At 38.5% G+C, this 18,786-nt stretch overlaps 1 protein-coding gene across 1 annotated transcript in view; it reads left to right on the plus strand.

The window, feature by feature from the left end:
- Positions 1–18,786, plus strand: part of CDH17 (cadherin 17) — a gene marked incomplete at both ends in the record, with an annotated part of 135,961 nt that overhangs the window by 62,576 nt on the left and 54,599 nt on the right. The window contains 3 exons of the mRNA XM_081070799.1: positions 1,756–1,971; positions 7,143–7,219; positions 9,168–9,359. Coding sequence (XP_080926925.1) covers positions 1,756–1,971; positions 7,143–7,219; positions 9,168–9,359 — 485 coding nt within the window. The remainder of the gene's footprint in view (positions 1–1,755; positions 1,972–7,142; positions 7,220–9,167; positions 9,360–18,786) is intronic.

Raw genomic sequence — 18,786 nt, forward strand, 5'->3', positions numbered from 1 at the left:
TATACTAGGTATATATTTTCTTCTGCTCTATTGCTCACGATGCCCCCCTTCCTTGGCCCATAAGACACACCTGCATGGTTCCAGCTCCATTATAGATGTAACATAAGTACTTTCGTACCCGCCACAATAAAAACCCACCAGCTTTTCATATAAGTAAATTGATGCCAATTGATATAGGAGAGGGAGTTAAACCTAGCCCCACAAATGGGATGTATTCAAGTTTTAGTACCACGGTGCAGTTCTTGCGACATGTAGAGAAACCCACAATTCCCATTTCACAGAGTAACGTGATCCAGAACCTATCAGACCTCAACCAGAGCCGAGTGGAAAACTGAGTCAGCCTCTGACTTCTGAAATTTCTAAATTTCAGAAGTGAGTGACTAAAACACTCACAGGAATAAAATACTTAGGGCCATAAACTGCAACAAGGTAGAGAGGATTCATGCCTGTTCTTTGATCCCGTGTTATCTCTGGGGTGGAGTCAGTCTCTGCAATTGTTCCAAAAAATTGCTTAGAATGGACCCACAGTTGGGTTGCCTTCTTTAGTTATACCATTTGCCTTGTGTATTAATGCCCAAGGGAGGCTATAAAATATTACCACAAAATTGGTGGCTTAAAAAACAAAAATTTATTCTCTCACAGTTCTGGAGGCTAGAAGTCTGGAATCAAAGTGCCAGCTAGGGGAGAATTCTTTCTTGCCTTTTCTGGCTTCTGGTGGCTCTTGGCATGCCTTGGTTGCTCGTGGCAGCATAACTCTAATCTCTGCTCCTAATTCACATGGCCTTATCCTTTCTGCGTGTTTTTGTGTATTCTCTTCTTCTTATAAGAACACCAATCAGTAGATTTAGGACCCACTCTAAATCCAGGATGATTTCATGTCAAGATCCGTAACTAATTACATCACAAAGACCCTATTTCCAAATAAGGTCACTTTTGAGGTTTTTGGGTGAACCTAAATTTTTTGTAGGACACTATTTGTTATGGATTGAATTCTTTCCCCCCAAAATCCATATGGTGAAGTTCTAACCCCCAGTACCTCTAAGGGTGGCTGTCATTTAAAAATAGGGTCTTTAAAGAAATAAAGTTAAAATGATGTCATTATAATGTCATAATCCAATATGAATTAAAGTTGGCATTGCTAAGACTTGGGAAATTGAGTCCCGCAAGATTATGACTAGTATGACACCAAACAAGAGAATATACACATACTAAGGAATAATTTAGTATTTTATTGATCTAGACAGTAAGCCCCTCAAAAGGCAGTGGCTTTATTTTGTACCTCTTTTACCCTACATATATAGAATAGACTCAATTTTAACCCAACATTCTGAATCCATCTCCAATATGGTGTTCTAAGAAGAGAAAATCTAGACACAGACACATACAGAGGGAGGACCATATGAAGACATGTGGAGATGACAGCTATCCACAAGACAAGGAGAGAGGTCTCAAAAGAAACCAAACCTTGATCTCGGAGCTCTAGCTTCTAGAAACTGTGAAAAAATAAATTTCTGTTGTTAAAGCTACCCAGTCTGTGGTACTTTGTGATGGCAACCCTATCAAATTAATAATATACTACTCAACACACTACACTATGGAGAGGGTTAGAAGAACCAAAATACATCTAAGAACTTTAGTCAGCTACTCAAAGTTATTTACAGTGATTTCTAGGAACCTGCTTATCCAGTGAAACCATTTTTTAATAGATTAAATAGAGCCTGTAATGGATGGATTTCGTTCTTTTCTTCTCCATAGGAAGTAATATTGGGACTCTTGCTGCCCATGACATGGATGAAGCAAACACTATCAACAGTGTTTTAGAATACAGAATTGTGGATCAAACTCCAAAGTCTCCCAAAGAAGGACTCTTCCTGGTCCAAGCCTATACAGGGGTGTTCCAGTTAGCCTTGCAGTCCTTGAAGAAACAAGACACTCCTCAGTACCACTTAACAGTAGAGGTGTCTGACAAAGGTTAGTATCACATTCAGTCAAGAGTGAAAACATTTGTTTACCTTTTAGTTGTGATTTGTTAGACTGCTCTAATGCCTGGGTGTATTGCGGAAGGATGCTGTTTAAGTGTTCTTGCTTCCTATCATGTTTCCCTGAAAATAAGAACTACACCGAAAATAAGCCCCAGTTAAGATACTCAGCCAGATGGATGCATTTAGTACATTATGATGATGTTCCAGAAGAAGATAAAATGACTGTATTTGAATAAACATAGACTATTGTACATGAGAAAAGAAGACATCCCCTGAAAATATGCCCTAATGCGTCTTTTGGAGCAAAAATTAATATAAGACCCAGTCTTATTTTGGGGGAAACATGGTATGTAAAACACACATGCAGCTGTTACAGCTCAGGCAACACTATTGTATTGGTCCTGGTCCTCCAAGAAACAGATGCATAGATGGGATTAAATGAAAAAAGATTTTTTTTTTTAAGGGAAAATGCCTATGGGAATAAATCGGGAGAGATACAGAGAAGGCTAGGAGAACCATCAGACTACAGTACAAGCCTGACCCTGAGTGAAGGAAGTAGGGAAGGAAGGCTGTTGGGAGTATCATAGACCACTGAGCAGTCAAATAAAAGTTTGGCAAGGTCACTTGGAAGTCCAAAATTGGACTTTGAAAGAGTCCGTGATCTTTAGGAATGGGCCTGTCTTGTCTAGTCACTGGCTGGGGACAGCCATGGGAAGCAAGTCCTTGGTGGAAATGTGGTGATAAATTTCAGAATGCAGTAGTGCAGCCATTGTCAAGTAAGATCCCTGTTTTTAGATGTCAGCTACGCACTCTGTCATGGCCACCATAATCATGAACAAGAAAATTAATTGTATTTCCCAATTATTCCTTTTGGACTCAAAGGATTCAACTGTATGAAAGTGGAGGGAAAATAAATCTTTCGGGAAATTTTGTCTTTTCCTATTAGCTTCTAGTTGGCCATTTGGCATACCAGAAAACATTTTTTCCTACTCCTTATAAAATTTCAAAGCAAGTGGTTCTTGATTTTTGTTGGGTCACAAGACTAAGAATCTGATGAAAACTATTCATTCTCAAACAAATGCCCATGTTGTCAGACAAATGTGCACAAACACAGAACATGGATCTATTTAGTGACAGACTTATTTTAGGGGCAGACACATTCCTTGGTTAAGAACCTTTCTTTGAATTAATTTTCACTGAATCTTAGATTAACAAATAGTTCGGTAAGGGTTATGCTAGGAGGCACAGATAATGTAAGTATGGAGAAGAAAAGGGCATCATTTCACACTGTTTCACATTTTTTCCTTTATGCAGATGTTGATGTACTGGAGAGAACTGGCGTTTAACGGGCCCCCAAGGCATAATGTTTGAAATTTAGTAATTTGGAAAATATTAAAGGCCTAACATTTATCTAGCATTATGTTAAGAGGTACAACAAAAGTGATAATGAGTATAATAAACCATGATGAATTAACAATCTTATACCATTAGCCATCCATTCTTTTAGCAAACAGTTATTGAGCGTTTACCTTGTTTGAGGCTACCATTCAAGGTATTGAGGCTACACCTGTGAATAAAACCCAATGTCTGTCCTCAGGGAGCTCTCATGATAGAGGAGATGGACATGTGAATAAGTAAATTGCAAGAAACATATATAAGGTTGCCTGAGAAGGAAATGATTGACTCAGTGGAGGGAGAGAATGGGTAAGGCTTTCCAAAAGAGATGATGTTGAGCCAAGTTTTGAAGGATGGATATAGCAACTTACAAAATCGTGTAGGGCTTACAGAGAAGCCCTACACTATGTGCAAATGCATGGGGACCTGAAGCAATTTAAGGCTGTAAGAGCATAAAATGGAAATCAGATTACAAATTGTCTATGTATAAGAATACATGTATAGAAAATATGGGCCAGATTATAAAATATATTTACACATAAATATATGTGTTTGTGTGTGTGTTGATGGAATGAAACATTCAAGTGTGCATTACAGAAACTTAGAGAATAAGCTGTAATTAACATAGTTTTATGTGAAATCAGGGAGGGCTTGTTACCCAGGAGGACCCCCTGCTAACCCAGATGAGGTTCGTGCAGATCAGGGAGCCAATGTGTGTAGGTCATGGGGTCCCCTAATCTTGCCATTCTTGTTGTCTACAAATGTTTAATTAATGTTCATTTATTTATACTTTGATTATCATTAGATTACATGTCTGGCCTCATGTCCAGGGCATTGAGCACAAGCTTTGGAATAAGACTGTCTGAGTATATCTGTTAGAATCCCAGCAGGAAATAGAGACCCCTGCCCCCCACCTCAAAAGGAGTAACCAAAAAGAGGTTTAAGAAGAGATTATTTGTAAAGGATGTAGGCAAGGTGAAGGGAAACCAACAGGAGGTGTGAAGCAAATTGCACAGTCTTTCTTACCCAAAGGAATGAAGCATTGAAGAAAGGGAACATTTCCCGAAGTGGCAAGACCTATGCCTGTGGCCGTAGACAAGACTGCTGGCAATGGGGAACTATACCAGACCTTTCTTCTCCTGCCCCTCCTCCCATCTCCTGCCAGTGCTCCCACTGGCACAACCCAACTGTTACCCAGAGGGCCAGAATGCCCACTGATGCAGTTCATAAGGTGGGCCTTCTGGACACAGCAGGGTAGAGGATGGAGAGTGGATGAAGAGGACAAAGGAAGTACATGGATTTCAATTCTGGCTCAATCACTAGTTAGTTGTGTGACCTTGGTCATGTTACCTAACTTCTCTATTCTTTGGCTTCCTCATTTGTGAACTAAATGAGAATGATAATAGCACCTACATCATGAAGTTAGTATGAAAATGAAATGAGTAATGCAGGTAAAGCACTTAATACAGTGCCTAGTAAATAGAGAGTGCTAACAATTTGTTTTATGTCAAGAACTTTAGTTCTTTTTTTAATTTTAATTTTCCACTTACAGTTCTCTTTCAGTATTATATTAGTCTCAGGTGTATAGCTTAGTGGTAAGAAATTTATATGATTTACAAAGTGATTCCCCCAATTAGTCTAGTAGCCATCTGGCACTATACATAGTTATTACAATATTATTGACTATATTCCCTATGCTGTACTTTACATTCCCATGACATTTTTGTTACTATAAATTTGTACTTGTTAATCCCTTCACCTTTTTTTACCCTGCCCCCCAATCCCTCCCATGTGGAAACCATCAGTTTGTTCTCTTTATCTATGAGTTTGTTTCTGTTTTCTATGTTTGTTTATTTTGTTCATTAGATTCCACACATAAGTGAGATCATATGGTATTTGTCTTTCTCAGTCTGACTTATTTCACTTAGCATAATACCCTCTAGATCCATCCATGTTGTTGCAAATGCTAAGATTTCCTTCTTTTTAATGGCCGAGTAATATTCCATTGTATATATGAACCACTTCTTCTTTATCCAATCATCTATTGATGGGCACTTGGGTTGCTTCCATACCTTGGCTATTGTAAATAATGCTGCAATGAAAATAGGGATGCATAACTTTTGGAGTTAGTGTTTTGGATTAGTTTTGGATAAATACCCAGAAGTGGAATTCCTGGGTCATAAAGTAGTTCTGTTTTCAATTTTTTGAGAAACTTCCAAACTGTTTACCAAAGTGACTGCAGTAATTTTCAATCCCACCAACAGTGCACAAGGGTTCCCTTTTTCCACACCCTCACCAATACTTGTCATTTGCTGATTCATTGATGACAGCCATTCTGAGAGAAGAGAGCCCAGAAATAAACCCACACCTATACTGTCAATTAATCTATGACAAAGGAGGCAAGAGCATACAATGGGGTAAAGACACTCTATTCAATAGATGGTATTGGGAAAACTGGTCAGATACAAGCAAAAAAATGAAAAAAGACCACCTTCTTAGATCATATACAAGAATAAACTCAAAATAGATTAAAGACTTAAATGTAAGATCCAAAACCATAAAACTCCTAGAAGAAAACATAGGCAATAAACTCTCTGCCATTGCTCTTAGTGATACTTTTCTAATATATCTCCTCAGGCAAGGGAAACAAAAGAAAAAATAAGCAAATGGGACTGCATCAAACTAAAAAGTTTTTGCACAGCAAAGGAAACCATTGACAAAACAAGACAACTTATTGAATGGGAAAAGCTATTAACAAATGATATATCCAATAAGGGGTTAACATACAAAATTTATAAAGAACTCATACAACTCAGCAACAAAAAAACAAACAATCCAATTAGAAAATGGGCAGAGCACCTGAATAGATATTTCTCCATAAGAACATACAGATGGCCAATAGACATATGAAAAGATGTTCAATGTCACTAATCATCAGAGAAATGAACAACAATGAGATGTCACCTCACAGAACCCAGATTCTTAATCTTTATGCTATAGTATGTCACAGTTATTAGAACAATAGCAACCCCCAAAAAGAACCTGTTGTTTCTTATTCTGGATGTTTCCTCAGGCACCCCATTCCTACCCATACTCTATGCTCATGTTGGACCGAGGTTGAACCTGCTGTCTCTGACTAGGTTTTTAAATTGTCAAACCCACTCCTCAAAGCCTGTGTCATTTCCCCAGGGTTCCATGAGCCATCTCTGCCTCTCTCTTGTCTCTAGCAGGCTGGACAGTCAGGCCTTTTGAAGGGGACTAATTGAACCACTTCCTCACTTAGAGGAGAGGGAGCAGGCACCCCAAACCTTCCCACCATAGAGAGCACAGGAGATGTAGGACATTAAGTGCTGGGATATTCAGAGAAGGAAAGAGCTGTCTGGAATGCTCAGGAAAGGCTTTCTGGGAGGATAGTTTTGCACTGAGATTTGAAGACAATATAAGTTTCACTAGTTAGAAAAAAGAGGCTGCTTCACAGAAAAGGAACATTCTTACTCAGAAACAAACCTTACTCAGGAGGAGGTAGGTGGAGGGCAATGGGAATCCCAGGAGAACTTCATTCAGGACTTTCTTTAGCTTCCCTGTGGTGACCTGCTTGTGGGCTCAGGTGGGGAGCAGAGACTCCTGTTTCCACATAAATTGCATGTCAATAGCAAAGTTGTGACAATGGCTATAACTTTACTTGACAATTTTTTTCTTGCAGGATTCTGATTTTAGTGCATAATTTTTCATTGAAAATTTTTATGACATGACTTTGATTTTCAGATTTCAAGACCCTCTGTCATGTGCAGATCAATGTTATTGATATCAATGATCAGATCCCCATCTTTGAAAAATCAGATGTGAGTAATTTTCACCTGTTTTTTGTTTGTTTTGTTTTTTTCATTTTGTTCATATTATTTGACCCCTACTTCTGGAGAATAGTTAGGAAAAATGCCAGACTTCACAGGTAGCCTTGGTCAATGCACTGGTAACAAACACAGACACTTTCTCCAGTAGAAATCTTCAGGGAACCATAACATTCAGTTATAGTATCTGGGAACATCTGTTTATAAGGTTCCACCAATGGCTCATTTGTTCCAAGGGCTGCTTGAAAGCTCAACCACAATCTTTGTCAAATTGAAAAGAGTTGAATGGCTAGTTTCAATTTGTCATTACATATTTTGTGTATAATAGGTTAATAAATAGATTACTGCTAGTTCTCAAACAAGCATTTTTAGTAAAAAATTTAATATTTAGAATGTTGGCAATCTAAACTTATTTTGTAATAACTGGGTTAAGAGAAAAGGAGAAGAAAAAACTAATCTCTGACTCTCAAGACATTTGTAAGAATTAGAAATATTGGGCAGAAAAAGCAGGAGCAAAAAGATCAGTTGAGGATATGAAAAAGAATGTTTACTTATTGTTGATGTGGACTTTAAACTTGGGGGTAGTTTTATCATTGCTCCCTTTAGAAGGGATGTCTCCATTTATTTATTCTGGAGCAGAGAGAAGCCCATTTGACTAGATTGTTATGTCTTAGTTGAAGTCAGTTATGAGGCAGCCCAGAGCCCAGTGATGATGTTCATAAATCAAAAAAAAAAAAAAAGACACAGCTGTGACAAAGAAGGGGAATTGATTTATGAGAGGGTTCAGAGTAGTAAGAAGTGAGTGACTGCATGTAATTTATGTAACAGGCACTGAGGCTAAGAAAGCATGGGATATATGCTTGCTTATATCTTCTCAGCCTCCATGATCCCTTCTTCTCAGCCTCCATGATCCCTTCTTCTCAGCCTCCATGATCCCTTCGTTGTGTTGTGATTTCCTTGCACTACATCTCAACAGTGGTTTTAGATTGAGGATGAAAATCCTGCTCTGAAGTCTCAGAGCTTGGAAATGCAAACTGGGCTCTACAGAGTGAGTCTGCTGCTTTCACTGCTGTGGTCTTCTCCTAGACCCTACCTATTTCCATCTATAAGATCATGATGCCCAGAGAGATGATCTGGGGGATTTTCACTGGAGGAGTGGGAGATAGTTTAGGCCAGTGATTAAGAGTATAGGCTCTGGAATTGGACAAACATGGGTTTGAATCCCAATTCGGTGTGGTCTTGGGTGGGTTTTACCTCTTCAATCCTTTGCTCCTCTGTCAAATGGAGATGATAATATAGCTACTCAATAGGCTTGTTGGTTATCTTTATGGAGTACTTACTATTGGCCACGCATTTTGGGTCTTTACATGCTTTATTTCTCAATATCCACAGCAAATATGAAGTAATTCTATTTTTATTATCTCCATTAGACAGATGATGAAACCGAGACTTAAAGATGTTAAGTAACTTGCTTCAAGTCATCTAGCTAATAAGTGGCAAGCCTAGGATTCATACTCAGGCCATTTGACTCCAAAGTTCAGGCTCTTAGCTATTATTCCTTGGTTGATTATGGATTAATTAAAATAATATATGTAAAGTTTCTGTCACATTATAAGTACTCAATACATAGTATTTATTTATAGAATCACTAGTATAATAATTACAGTTAAATGTATTGGATGTCAGAGGGTTAATCTGTTTTAGAATTTTACCAGTAGATTCCTGAGATGTATTTCTTGGTTCAATAGATATCAGTCTATGAGTATGACTGATGTCAAAATCAACTGCTATATATTCATCAATAGGGAAAACATGCTTGGTAAGTATTGATGCAATATATGACTTGTGCCCATTCTGAAACCAGAGACATGTTAGCCCTTTGGAAATTATGCTTGATGACAATGAACATTTTCATCATTTCCTTCCTTTTCTTCCTTCTTAGTATGGAAACCTAACTCTCGCTGAAGACACAGTTGTTGGGTCCATCATCTTAGTCATCCAGGCCACCGATGCTGATGAGCCATTTACTGGGAGTTCTAAAATCCTGTATCGTATTACACAGGGAGACAGTGAGGGGCGACTGGGGATTGACACAGACCCCCAAACCAACACTGGATATGTCATGATTAAAAAGGTAAATAGCCCTTTAATAGAATTTGTCTTTTTCATTGATTAATTTACTTATGACCATGCAAGGACCAATAAGCAGAGGTGATGTATTAGCAGGGCAATGGACTCCTAGAGCTCTTTCAGTTATTCCTGTCCTCCTGAAAGACAAAAGGCCTGGCATCTAGTTCTGGGTCCATCATTAACTGACAAAGTAAGCCTTGTGGAGGAAGGTAGGATTGCCATATAAAATAGATGAAAAACAATTTTTTAATATATGTCTCATGCAATATTTGGGACATACTTATACTTAAAAAATTGTTGTTAATCTGAAATTCAAATTTAGCTAGACGTTCTATATTTTTATTTGCTAAATCTGGGTGGGGGGTGTGCTCAGGGCTTTTCTTGTCCCTTTGCAAATGTGGGGTGTTAGATGGGATGAGCCCCACGAGCCCTTTAGGCTATAGACCCTTTAATCTAATGTGCCAGCCACAGACTCCTCTTTGAAAATGACTGGAAATTAGTAGATATCTTTTCAAGGCTTGGTAGACAAGTTTATGCTTTCATCTCTTCTTCCATACCCATTCCTTACTTTCATCTTTTATGGTATCACTAAGCCCACTGGCTCTTACTTTGTCCCTCCCTCTACAAGGACTAGGCAGACTGGAGCCAAAATCTTGATTACCATAGTACCTGCTTCTTCGTGCAGGATCTTCCTATCCCTCCCTAATCTACTCCCATCCATGTACATCTAATTCTTGACCTTTTTCTCTGTGGCTGCCTCATCTATGATTCAAAGGATGTAGCTGGTTTACCAGGTGACTCAATAGGAAGCAGCATTCAATGTCATCCAACGTATTTAGAATTAAAATGAGTCAGAGTACAGCAAAAGAGACTTGGCAAACATGGTTGAATGCTGAAGGTTTGTAGTATAGTGTGCTTGGAAGCTGCAAAAAAAAAAGGCTCTGGAGGAAAGTTTTGAAACAGAATAAAGGAAAGCTGAAGCAGAGGCTTTTGAAAACAAAACAGAATAATTTTATAGGAAATGGATAGACTGACCAGGAAAAGAATGCTAGTGGTGGAGCAAGCCCTAGGGCAGTGTCAGAATTCTGATCTCATTATTACCGTATACTCTGACTCTAACAAAGGGCCTCACTGGGTTTTAGCAGTGAGATTTGTGTGTGGACCAGCTCAAACCATAAGCATTCTGTGTCAGTGTGACATTTGGAATAGGTTCTGTTACAACTTCACCTTCTGTTCATGCAGTCTACACGGAGAAAAAGAACTGCAGAAGGAAAGGGTAAGGGAAAGGGCATTTTTCAGAGTTTGCAGTAGGTGTTCCAGGCAGCATATCTCCCATCCTCCTCTAGGACCAGAGCTCTTTAGAAATCTATGAGAAGATGGAGACCTATGCATCTTAGTACAAATGATTCCAAGTCAGCATTTTTTTCATGCTGGCTTGTTGTGAACTAACTTAATTTGACCATTTATGGCTAATGGGCACCTTTAGGGAGGTGTTGGTAACCCTGATGATTTAGTGGTATGTGAGAGCTGCAAGTATCCTCCCATACAACCTTGAGAAAGTATGTTACAATAGAGCAGGCCTCTGACTAAAATCTTTGTCATATCCTGATTTTGTTTATGGTTGTTTTCCAAGTGTCTGGAATACTGTCTGACACATAGTAGAAGTTTAATAAATATTGGTTGACTAAATAAATAATTGAATTCTGTCCCATATACAATTGTTAACAAGCAGGCTCAAAAATGATCATCCAACTTTGCTTTATGCCTGTAAAGTTTCAGCTTTCTATCCCTTAGACACTGTGATAATAGCTCTCCAGCGAGAGGATTGTCTGACGATCCATAGAAAGGTGATCCTGGACTGAACAGAACTGAAGTCCTGGAAGGGAATAAGCTGCTGGACTAGCTAGATGCTTACACTCTTGTTCATGTGATGGCTGAAAGATATGTATATTTAACCAAACTACATGTCTTGAATACCACTAATGTAATAAAATTTCTTTGTAAGATCACTTTGCCAATTAACAAACTTTCTAGTGCTGCTTGAGACAGTGCTAGCTCAAGGCCTGTGGTAGCTGTTTCTGGAGTACAGATCTCTGATTAGAGTCTTTCAGATAGATGCTAAGCAACAATCACCCCTGAGGTGTAGATTCTTCATTAGGATACACCAAATATTAGCCAACTGCCCCTAGGATGTATATGTACTTACTGTGACAGGTGTATATATTTGTATTGTTTTTGGTGTTTTAAATAGATTAAACTCTATAATGTGTTTTCTTGTGTATGACTTAGACTTACCTAATTCCCTGTCCATTAAGCTCTCAGGGGACTACCATTTCTTCTGAACCATGTTAGTCATTTTTAAGTGTTTAAACTAAGGCTTTTAAAAAAATATTGTGGTAAAAAACATTATATGAAATATACATTCTTAAATGTTATAGTGTACAGTTAACTATATGAGTGTTGTTGTATAGCAGATCTCTAGAACTCTTCCATCTTGCATGAATAACACTCTGTGCCCTTCGAATAAGGAACTACCCATTCCCCCCACCTCCAGCTCCTGGCAACCACCATCTACTTTCCACTTCTATATGTTTGACTGCTCTAGTTACCTAATATAAGTAGAGTCATATAATATTTTTCTTTCTGTGACTGGCTTATTTCACTTAGCATAATGTCCTCAAGGTTTTTCCATGTTGTAGCATATGACAAGATTTCCTTAATTTTTTTAAGGCTGCAAAGTTTTCCATTGTCTGTGTATTTAACATTTTCTTTATTCATCTGTCAGTGGGCATTTTGATTGTGTCCATTTCTTAGCTATTGTGAATAATGCTGCAATGCAAATGAGAGTAAAATTATACTGTTTTCAGTTCTTTTTGATAAATATCCAGAAGTGGGATTGCTGGATTGTACAGTAATTCTAGTTCTAAGTTTTTGAGCAAACTCCATGCTGTTTTCCATAGCTATTGCACCATTTCACCTTCCCACCAGCAGTGCACAAGGGTTCCAATTTTTCCACATCCCTACCAACACTTGTTATTTTCTTTTTTCTTTCTTTCTTTCTTTCTTTCTTTCTTTCTTTCTTTCTTTCTTTCTTTCTTTCTTTCTTTCTTTCTTTCTTTCTTTCCTTCCTTCCTTCCTTCCTTCCTTCCTTCCTTCCTTCCTTCCTTCCTTCCTTCCTTCCTTCCTTCCTTCCTTCCTTCTTTCTTTTTCTTTCTTTCTTTCTCTCTCTCTTTCTCTCTCTCTCTCTCTCTCTCTCTCTCTCTCTCTCTCTCTCTCTCTCTCTCTTTCTCTCTCTCTCTCTCTCCCTCTCCCTCCCTCCCTCCCTCCCTCCCTCCCTCCCTCCCTCCCTCCCCCCCTCTCTCTTTCTTTCTTTCTTTTTATAATTAAAGTTTATTGAGGGTGACAATTGTTAGTAAAGCTACATAGGTTTCAGGTGTACAATTCTGTAATACGTCATCTATGTATCACATTGTGTGTTCACCACCTAGAGTCAGTTCTCCTTCCATCACCAGATATTTGATCCCTTCTACCCTCATTTTCACCCCTCATTTACTACCCCTCTACCCCCTTACCCTCTGGTAACCACTAAACTATTGTCTGTGTCTATGAGTTTTTGTTTCTTCATTTGTTTGTCTTGTTCCTTTGTTGTTTTTAGTTTTATATACCACATATCAGTGAAGAAATCATATGGTTCTCGACTTTTTCAGTCTGACTTATTTTACTTTCTTTTTTTAAAAAAAAAAGTATAATGGCCATCTTAACAGGTGTGGTTTTGTTTTGCATTTCTCTGATGGTTAGTGATGTTGAACATCTTTTAATGTACCTGTAGCCTAGTTGTATGTATTCTATGGAAAATAGTCTATTAAAGTGTTTTGTTTGTTTTGAAATCAGGTTGTTTGTTTTTTGCCATTAAATTGTAGGAGTTTCTTATATATTTTGCATATATCAGAAATATATATCAGAAATATGGTTTGCAAATATTTTTTCCCATTCAGTCAGTTGCCTTTTCACGTTGCTGATTCTTTCCTTTGTTGTGCAGAAGCTTTTTAGTTTGATATAGTCTCACTGGTTTATTTTTGCTTTTGTTGCCTGTGCCTTTGGGCTCACATCTAGGAACTAAGTCTCTTAATCACAATTCTATCAGCAACTGTTCATCTGAATTATAAATGTGCCAATTGTAGGTAATATTCACTGAGAAACCCATACCCCACAACTATAGTCCATTTCATTTTATGAAGCACTTCTGTATACTCTCTCCTTTGCTTTTCACACTGATTCTGGGGGAGGCAGGAATAAGTTCCACTGTACAGATGAGGTTCAGGCCCACAGCAAGATATAATCAGGTCTACCTGTGATGGCAGAGCTGAAAACTTGACCCAAGTCTCTGGCTTCTCTCAGGAAATGATTTCTTGAAGCCTGGTGTTGGCCTTACTAGTTCTGTGACCTTGACCACATGAAGTAACCCCTCAGGCCTAAGGTTTCTGATTTGTAAAAAATGGGTGAAATTGTAGCACCTTCTTCGTAAGGATCTTAGAGTATTAATTGTGAAAATACATAGAATCCAGCAGATAGTAAACTTAAATGTTCAGCATTATCTTAATTCTGCTTAATTAGAACTAATACAGAAGCCAGGATTCTGCCTGTGGAGAGATGTGCTTTCCCCTCTTTTTAAGGGGGCCAAATTTGCTTGATCTAAGAGTTAAATGTTTCCCACTGGTGACTGTTGAGTCAGCCTCCTCCACGGAGGGCCTGGAAATCAGTAATTTTAACAAGAGCCCTGCAAAGGGGAAAAAATACTTGTTTTTCTCCTATACTCTTATACTACTCCCATATTTCACTTCTGACACCAGATGTGCAATTTTTCCACACATGAGACAATTCTCCAACATCAGCCTGATGTCCAACAACTCAACTCAATTCTGATACTATCTACTTGGAGATAGCACAGATCCCACAGTTTAAGGGCTCAGCTCCACAAGAGTGCCCCTACTTCAGAAGTCAATTGAAAATCCCCGTTGTCACCTATACATCTGACCAACTGGTTATAAAACGGTTGTTCCCATGACTCCCTCCTCAGGTTCAATTATTTGCTAGAACACCTCACAGAACTCAGAGAAACACTAATATTTACTAGTTTATTATACATTACAGTATATGATAAAGGATACAGGTAAATAGCCTGGTAAAGAAATACATAGGGCAAGGCCTGGGATGGTTCTGAGTGCCCATGGAGTTGTGGTGCGCCACTCTTCCAGCACATGGAAGCTCTCTGAACCCTGTACTTGCGGGATTTTTATGGAGGCTTCATCATGTAGACAAAATTGATCATTAACTCAATCTCTAGCTTCTCTTCTCTGAAGGGGATGGTGTGGTGAGGCTGAAAGTTCCAAGCTTCTAATCATGGCTTGGTCTTTCTGGTGATTTAGCCCCCTTCTTGAAACTATCCAGGAGCCCACCAAGAGTTGCCTTATTAGAACAAAATGCAGTACTATTACTCAGGAAATTCCAAGGGATTTAGGAGCTCAGTGTTATGAAATATGGTCAAAGACCAAATATCACAACAAAAGATGCTCTTAGTGCTCTTATCACTTAGGAAATTACAAGGGTTTTAGGGGCTGTGCCAGGAACTGGAGGTAGAAACCAATATACTTATTTTCTATGATTTCAAATGTGCCAAGTGATGCTTAGGATTAAACAAGCTTTAGAAATGATACAGGTAAATAGCCTGGTAAAGAAATACATAGGGCAAGGCCTGGGATGGTTCTGAGTGCCCATGGAGTTGTGGTGCGCCACTCTTCCAGCACATGGAAGCTCTCTGAACCCTGTACTTGCGGGATTTTTATGGAGGCTTCATCATGTAGACAAAATTGATCATTAACTCAATCTCTAGCTTCTAGAGCTAGCTTCTAGAAATGCTGTCTTACTCAGTACTGACTGCCACCCAAAACTCTGACCTGGCATGTGGGATAGATCATGACACTCTCCAGGCAAAGTGGGTGTCAGGAGCAGGAAGGCTATTTCTTTGAGGCCTGCCAGCTCACCAATAACTCTTCTGAGACTTCAGAGCTTTGTTATAGCTTTAATGTTTTTTAATGCAAATCTTGTCTCTTCTCCGTTATTTCTGGTCCTTTTGAATTCTCAGTACATGACCTATTTTTAACCAGCCCGAGTGTCATCTGGAAACAAATGCATACACTTTTTTCTCATCACTAATCACTGGTGAAAATGTTAAATATCCCCTGTTGCAATTCCTCTACCTCAATACTTTTATCTCTGCCTTCAGGTTGAATCTAAATCACTGGGTTTGACCTTTCAGGCAGTTGTGTGCAGAAGAGGAACTGTGGCATGAACATATTTTTTCAGCCTATATGATGACTTTGTCTCCCATACAGGACCTGAGGCCATTCCAAGAGGTGGTGATAGATTTCTTGACTTGGCTTTTCAGGCACACCCCCATATTATAAAAGGTGATTCACATGGCTTGACAAGGCTTGTATTTGATTAAGCTCTGCTGATTATCATTTGCTAATTTGGTATCTTTTGTTTCTAATTTTTTCCCTGGAAGATTTCGTTCAGTGTTTTTGCTGGTGTGTAAGTTAAGCAGATTGATCAATGTCAGGCTGCTTTTTTTCTCATTTGTTCTTCCCATTCAATAAGTGTTTAAGAAGCACTGTCACCTTTCCTAGCTGGTCTCCCTATCTGCGTCTGGATCACCTCAAATCCATTCTTATGTGGCTGCTCCCAGAGTTATCTTTCTAAAACACTAATCTGACCTTGTCAGTCTGGTGCTTAACACCTCTCTCTGCTCCTCAAGGATAAAGTCCCAACCCTTTAGCTTGATGCACACAGAAACACCACCTGTTTCTACTCTCAGCCTCACGTGTTCTATTCTGGTAACACAAGCTGCTTCTCATTTGCAGACATACCATTTCATTTATTTACCCCTCACCTCTGGGTGCCACAGTGATGGGATGGGAAAGACAGAGAGGGGACTTAGGACCTGTTTGATGGCAAGGATAGTGTGCACCTCCTCTGACTGAGCACATAGATGCTGTGCTGCCTGCCAGAGCCTGAGTGTCGCTTGACTAACAAGGATAGAGAATGCATCCTTTGTCTTCATTGAAGGCTTGTTCTGAGGGCTGCTGCCTTTCTGCTCCATCTACCAGAATTTCTCAATTTGACACGCCTGATTTTATCCCCTGAAATGAAGAATGGGTCCTTGGGAGTCAGAATCTCTATCTTGCACAACTCGGCCCCCCAGGTGTGGAGCCCTACCAGACCACATGGTAGTAACAAAGAGGTCATTGTGTGGCCATGCCCTCCAGACATTGGGGGCTTATCTCTGTGTGAACACCCTCTCTTTTTACATCTCAGCTGGTATACAACATTTTATATCCTGTATATTATCTCCTGTCAATTGCTTCTTATTTTCTATCTCAAATGACCTTGCATCTCCACATATAATTGTTTCTTTCCCACATGAGCAATCTTTCTATTGTATTTTCTATTGAACTAAAATTGGGTTATGATGTTATGTGCGTTTGTGTGTGCACGGAGGAGAGGGGTTTCTGGAGAGTGGGGATCTTCTCCAGACTCTTTTCCACTAGAGCCCACAAGGGCTCAAGAAGGACAAAGGCCTTCTCATCTTTATGTTTCCTGACTGATATACAATGGGTACTGCATATAAAAGAGGAGATGAGAAGCAAAGATGAATATAACGCAATTCTTCCTCTCAGAGAGCTTATGTTCAGTAAGAATTTAATATAGATACTGAAACAAATAGGACACTGGGTAAGGTAGTATGAGATTGTAGAGGATGTGGGGAAACAGGATGGGGGGTCAGGGAAGCCTATCTGGAGAGGATAGCATTGAGCCAACTCCTGACTGAGGGGGAGAATTTTTTCAGATTTTGGGAAGGGCAGGCTGAGCTAATGCAATCATGTGTCAAAACCTTAATGAGTTTTTCTCTTTACAATGGATATTATTATTTTTGTTTAACCACTGATATAAATGGAAATAAAAATTAAAGGACAGCTCACCAAGAGGTCCTCGGTCCTCCAGGCATGGAAGAGTGAATAAAATAGTGCAGTTTCTATAATCCATAATGTACCTTTTGGGCTTTGCTTTGGTTCCTTCATCTTTTTGAGGTCCTGAGTACCATTGAGACTCTGACAAAGAAACACATCTTCTTCTTAGAACAAAATTCATATATACACATACATACAATATTTAGATTTTGGTTTCTAGGGGCTCACAGATCCCCAGAAGCCCTCTCATTTCAGTTAGGAAGCCCGACTTGAGGGGTTGTTCTATTTTTCAGCAGGTCTCTCAGATTAGGAAGTTTTTCTCATTGAATTATGGACTCTGTGCCTTGAGAGAGACCCGCAAAGTCCCATAGAACCAATTGCTTAAATAATATTTAAGTTCTTGCTATACTAGCCTGTCACATGTTGTTTAAACTTATTCTTGAAAGCTTCCAGAGTTGGGAACTTATTGTTTTTGAAACAACTGTTTCTGTCTTGGGTAGCTCTAACTGTTAAAGTCTTCCTCATACTAAACCAAAATGGTTTTCTTGATTTTTCATTTTTGGCCCTGTCTGGAATGACCTGGAATAAGAGCAGATAATCTATCTTTCAATCATCTCTTCCCTCCCTGAGTTTAAGGACCTTTATTTTGGGGTTTGATCCTGAGGTTCCTGGGAACTCATTCTCCACACAATGTGGAAATCTGTATGTAAGCATTTCCCTTACTGTCTTTTGAGAACTCTCTTGAAAGAATCAACAACTTTCTGCTGAATGAATGAACTACTCCAGGATTAAATAAATTTGAGAAGTACTGCATTGATTTCTGCTTCTAGGAGAGTCATAATGCATATTAGCGTTTTAAAAACTGATAAATACTGCAGCACAGACTTTTTCATGGCTCTATTACCATTCTGAGAAGTAGGTTGTTTTTTAAAAAAATATATTGTGATTCATTTGGGGAGATTATCACACATAGTAAAGTGACACAAAGCAATATATAATAATGACTCTTAAAAATAGGCAAAAAACGGTACATAATGTATCTCTATTCCTCTTTGCTTTGGAGTAAAAAGAATCAAATAGCATTGCCAGTTTCATATATATATATATATATATATATATATATATATATATATATATATATATACACACACACACATATATACGTATATATGTATACACATATATACACATATATATATATATATATATGTATATATATATGTATATATATGCATACTGGTGACAATATTTAAAACATTAGATGTTTTCTCATCTACTTTCATGAAATAAATACCAGAGTAGTAATTAAAAAATTAGTTGTTTCTTTTTAAGTCTTTTTCTATTTAATAGAACATCTTTTAAATGTATAGAAATAACAATATCATTTTGTTGCTTATAAAAATA

Source organism: Rhinolophus hipposideros, assembly GCF_964194185.1.
Source record: "Rhinolophus hipposideros genome assembly, chromosome: 13".
In the NCBI taxonomy this organism is placed as follows: domain Eukaryota; kingdom Metazoa; phylum Chordata; class Mammalia; order Chiroptera; family Rhinolophidae; genus Rhinolophus; species Rhinolophus hipposideros.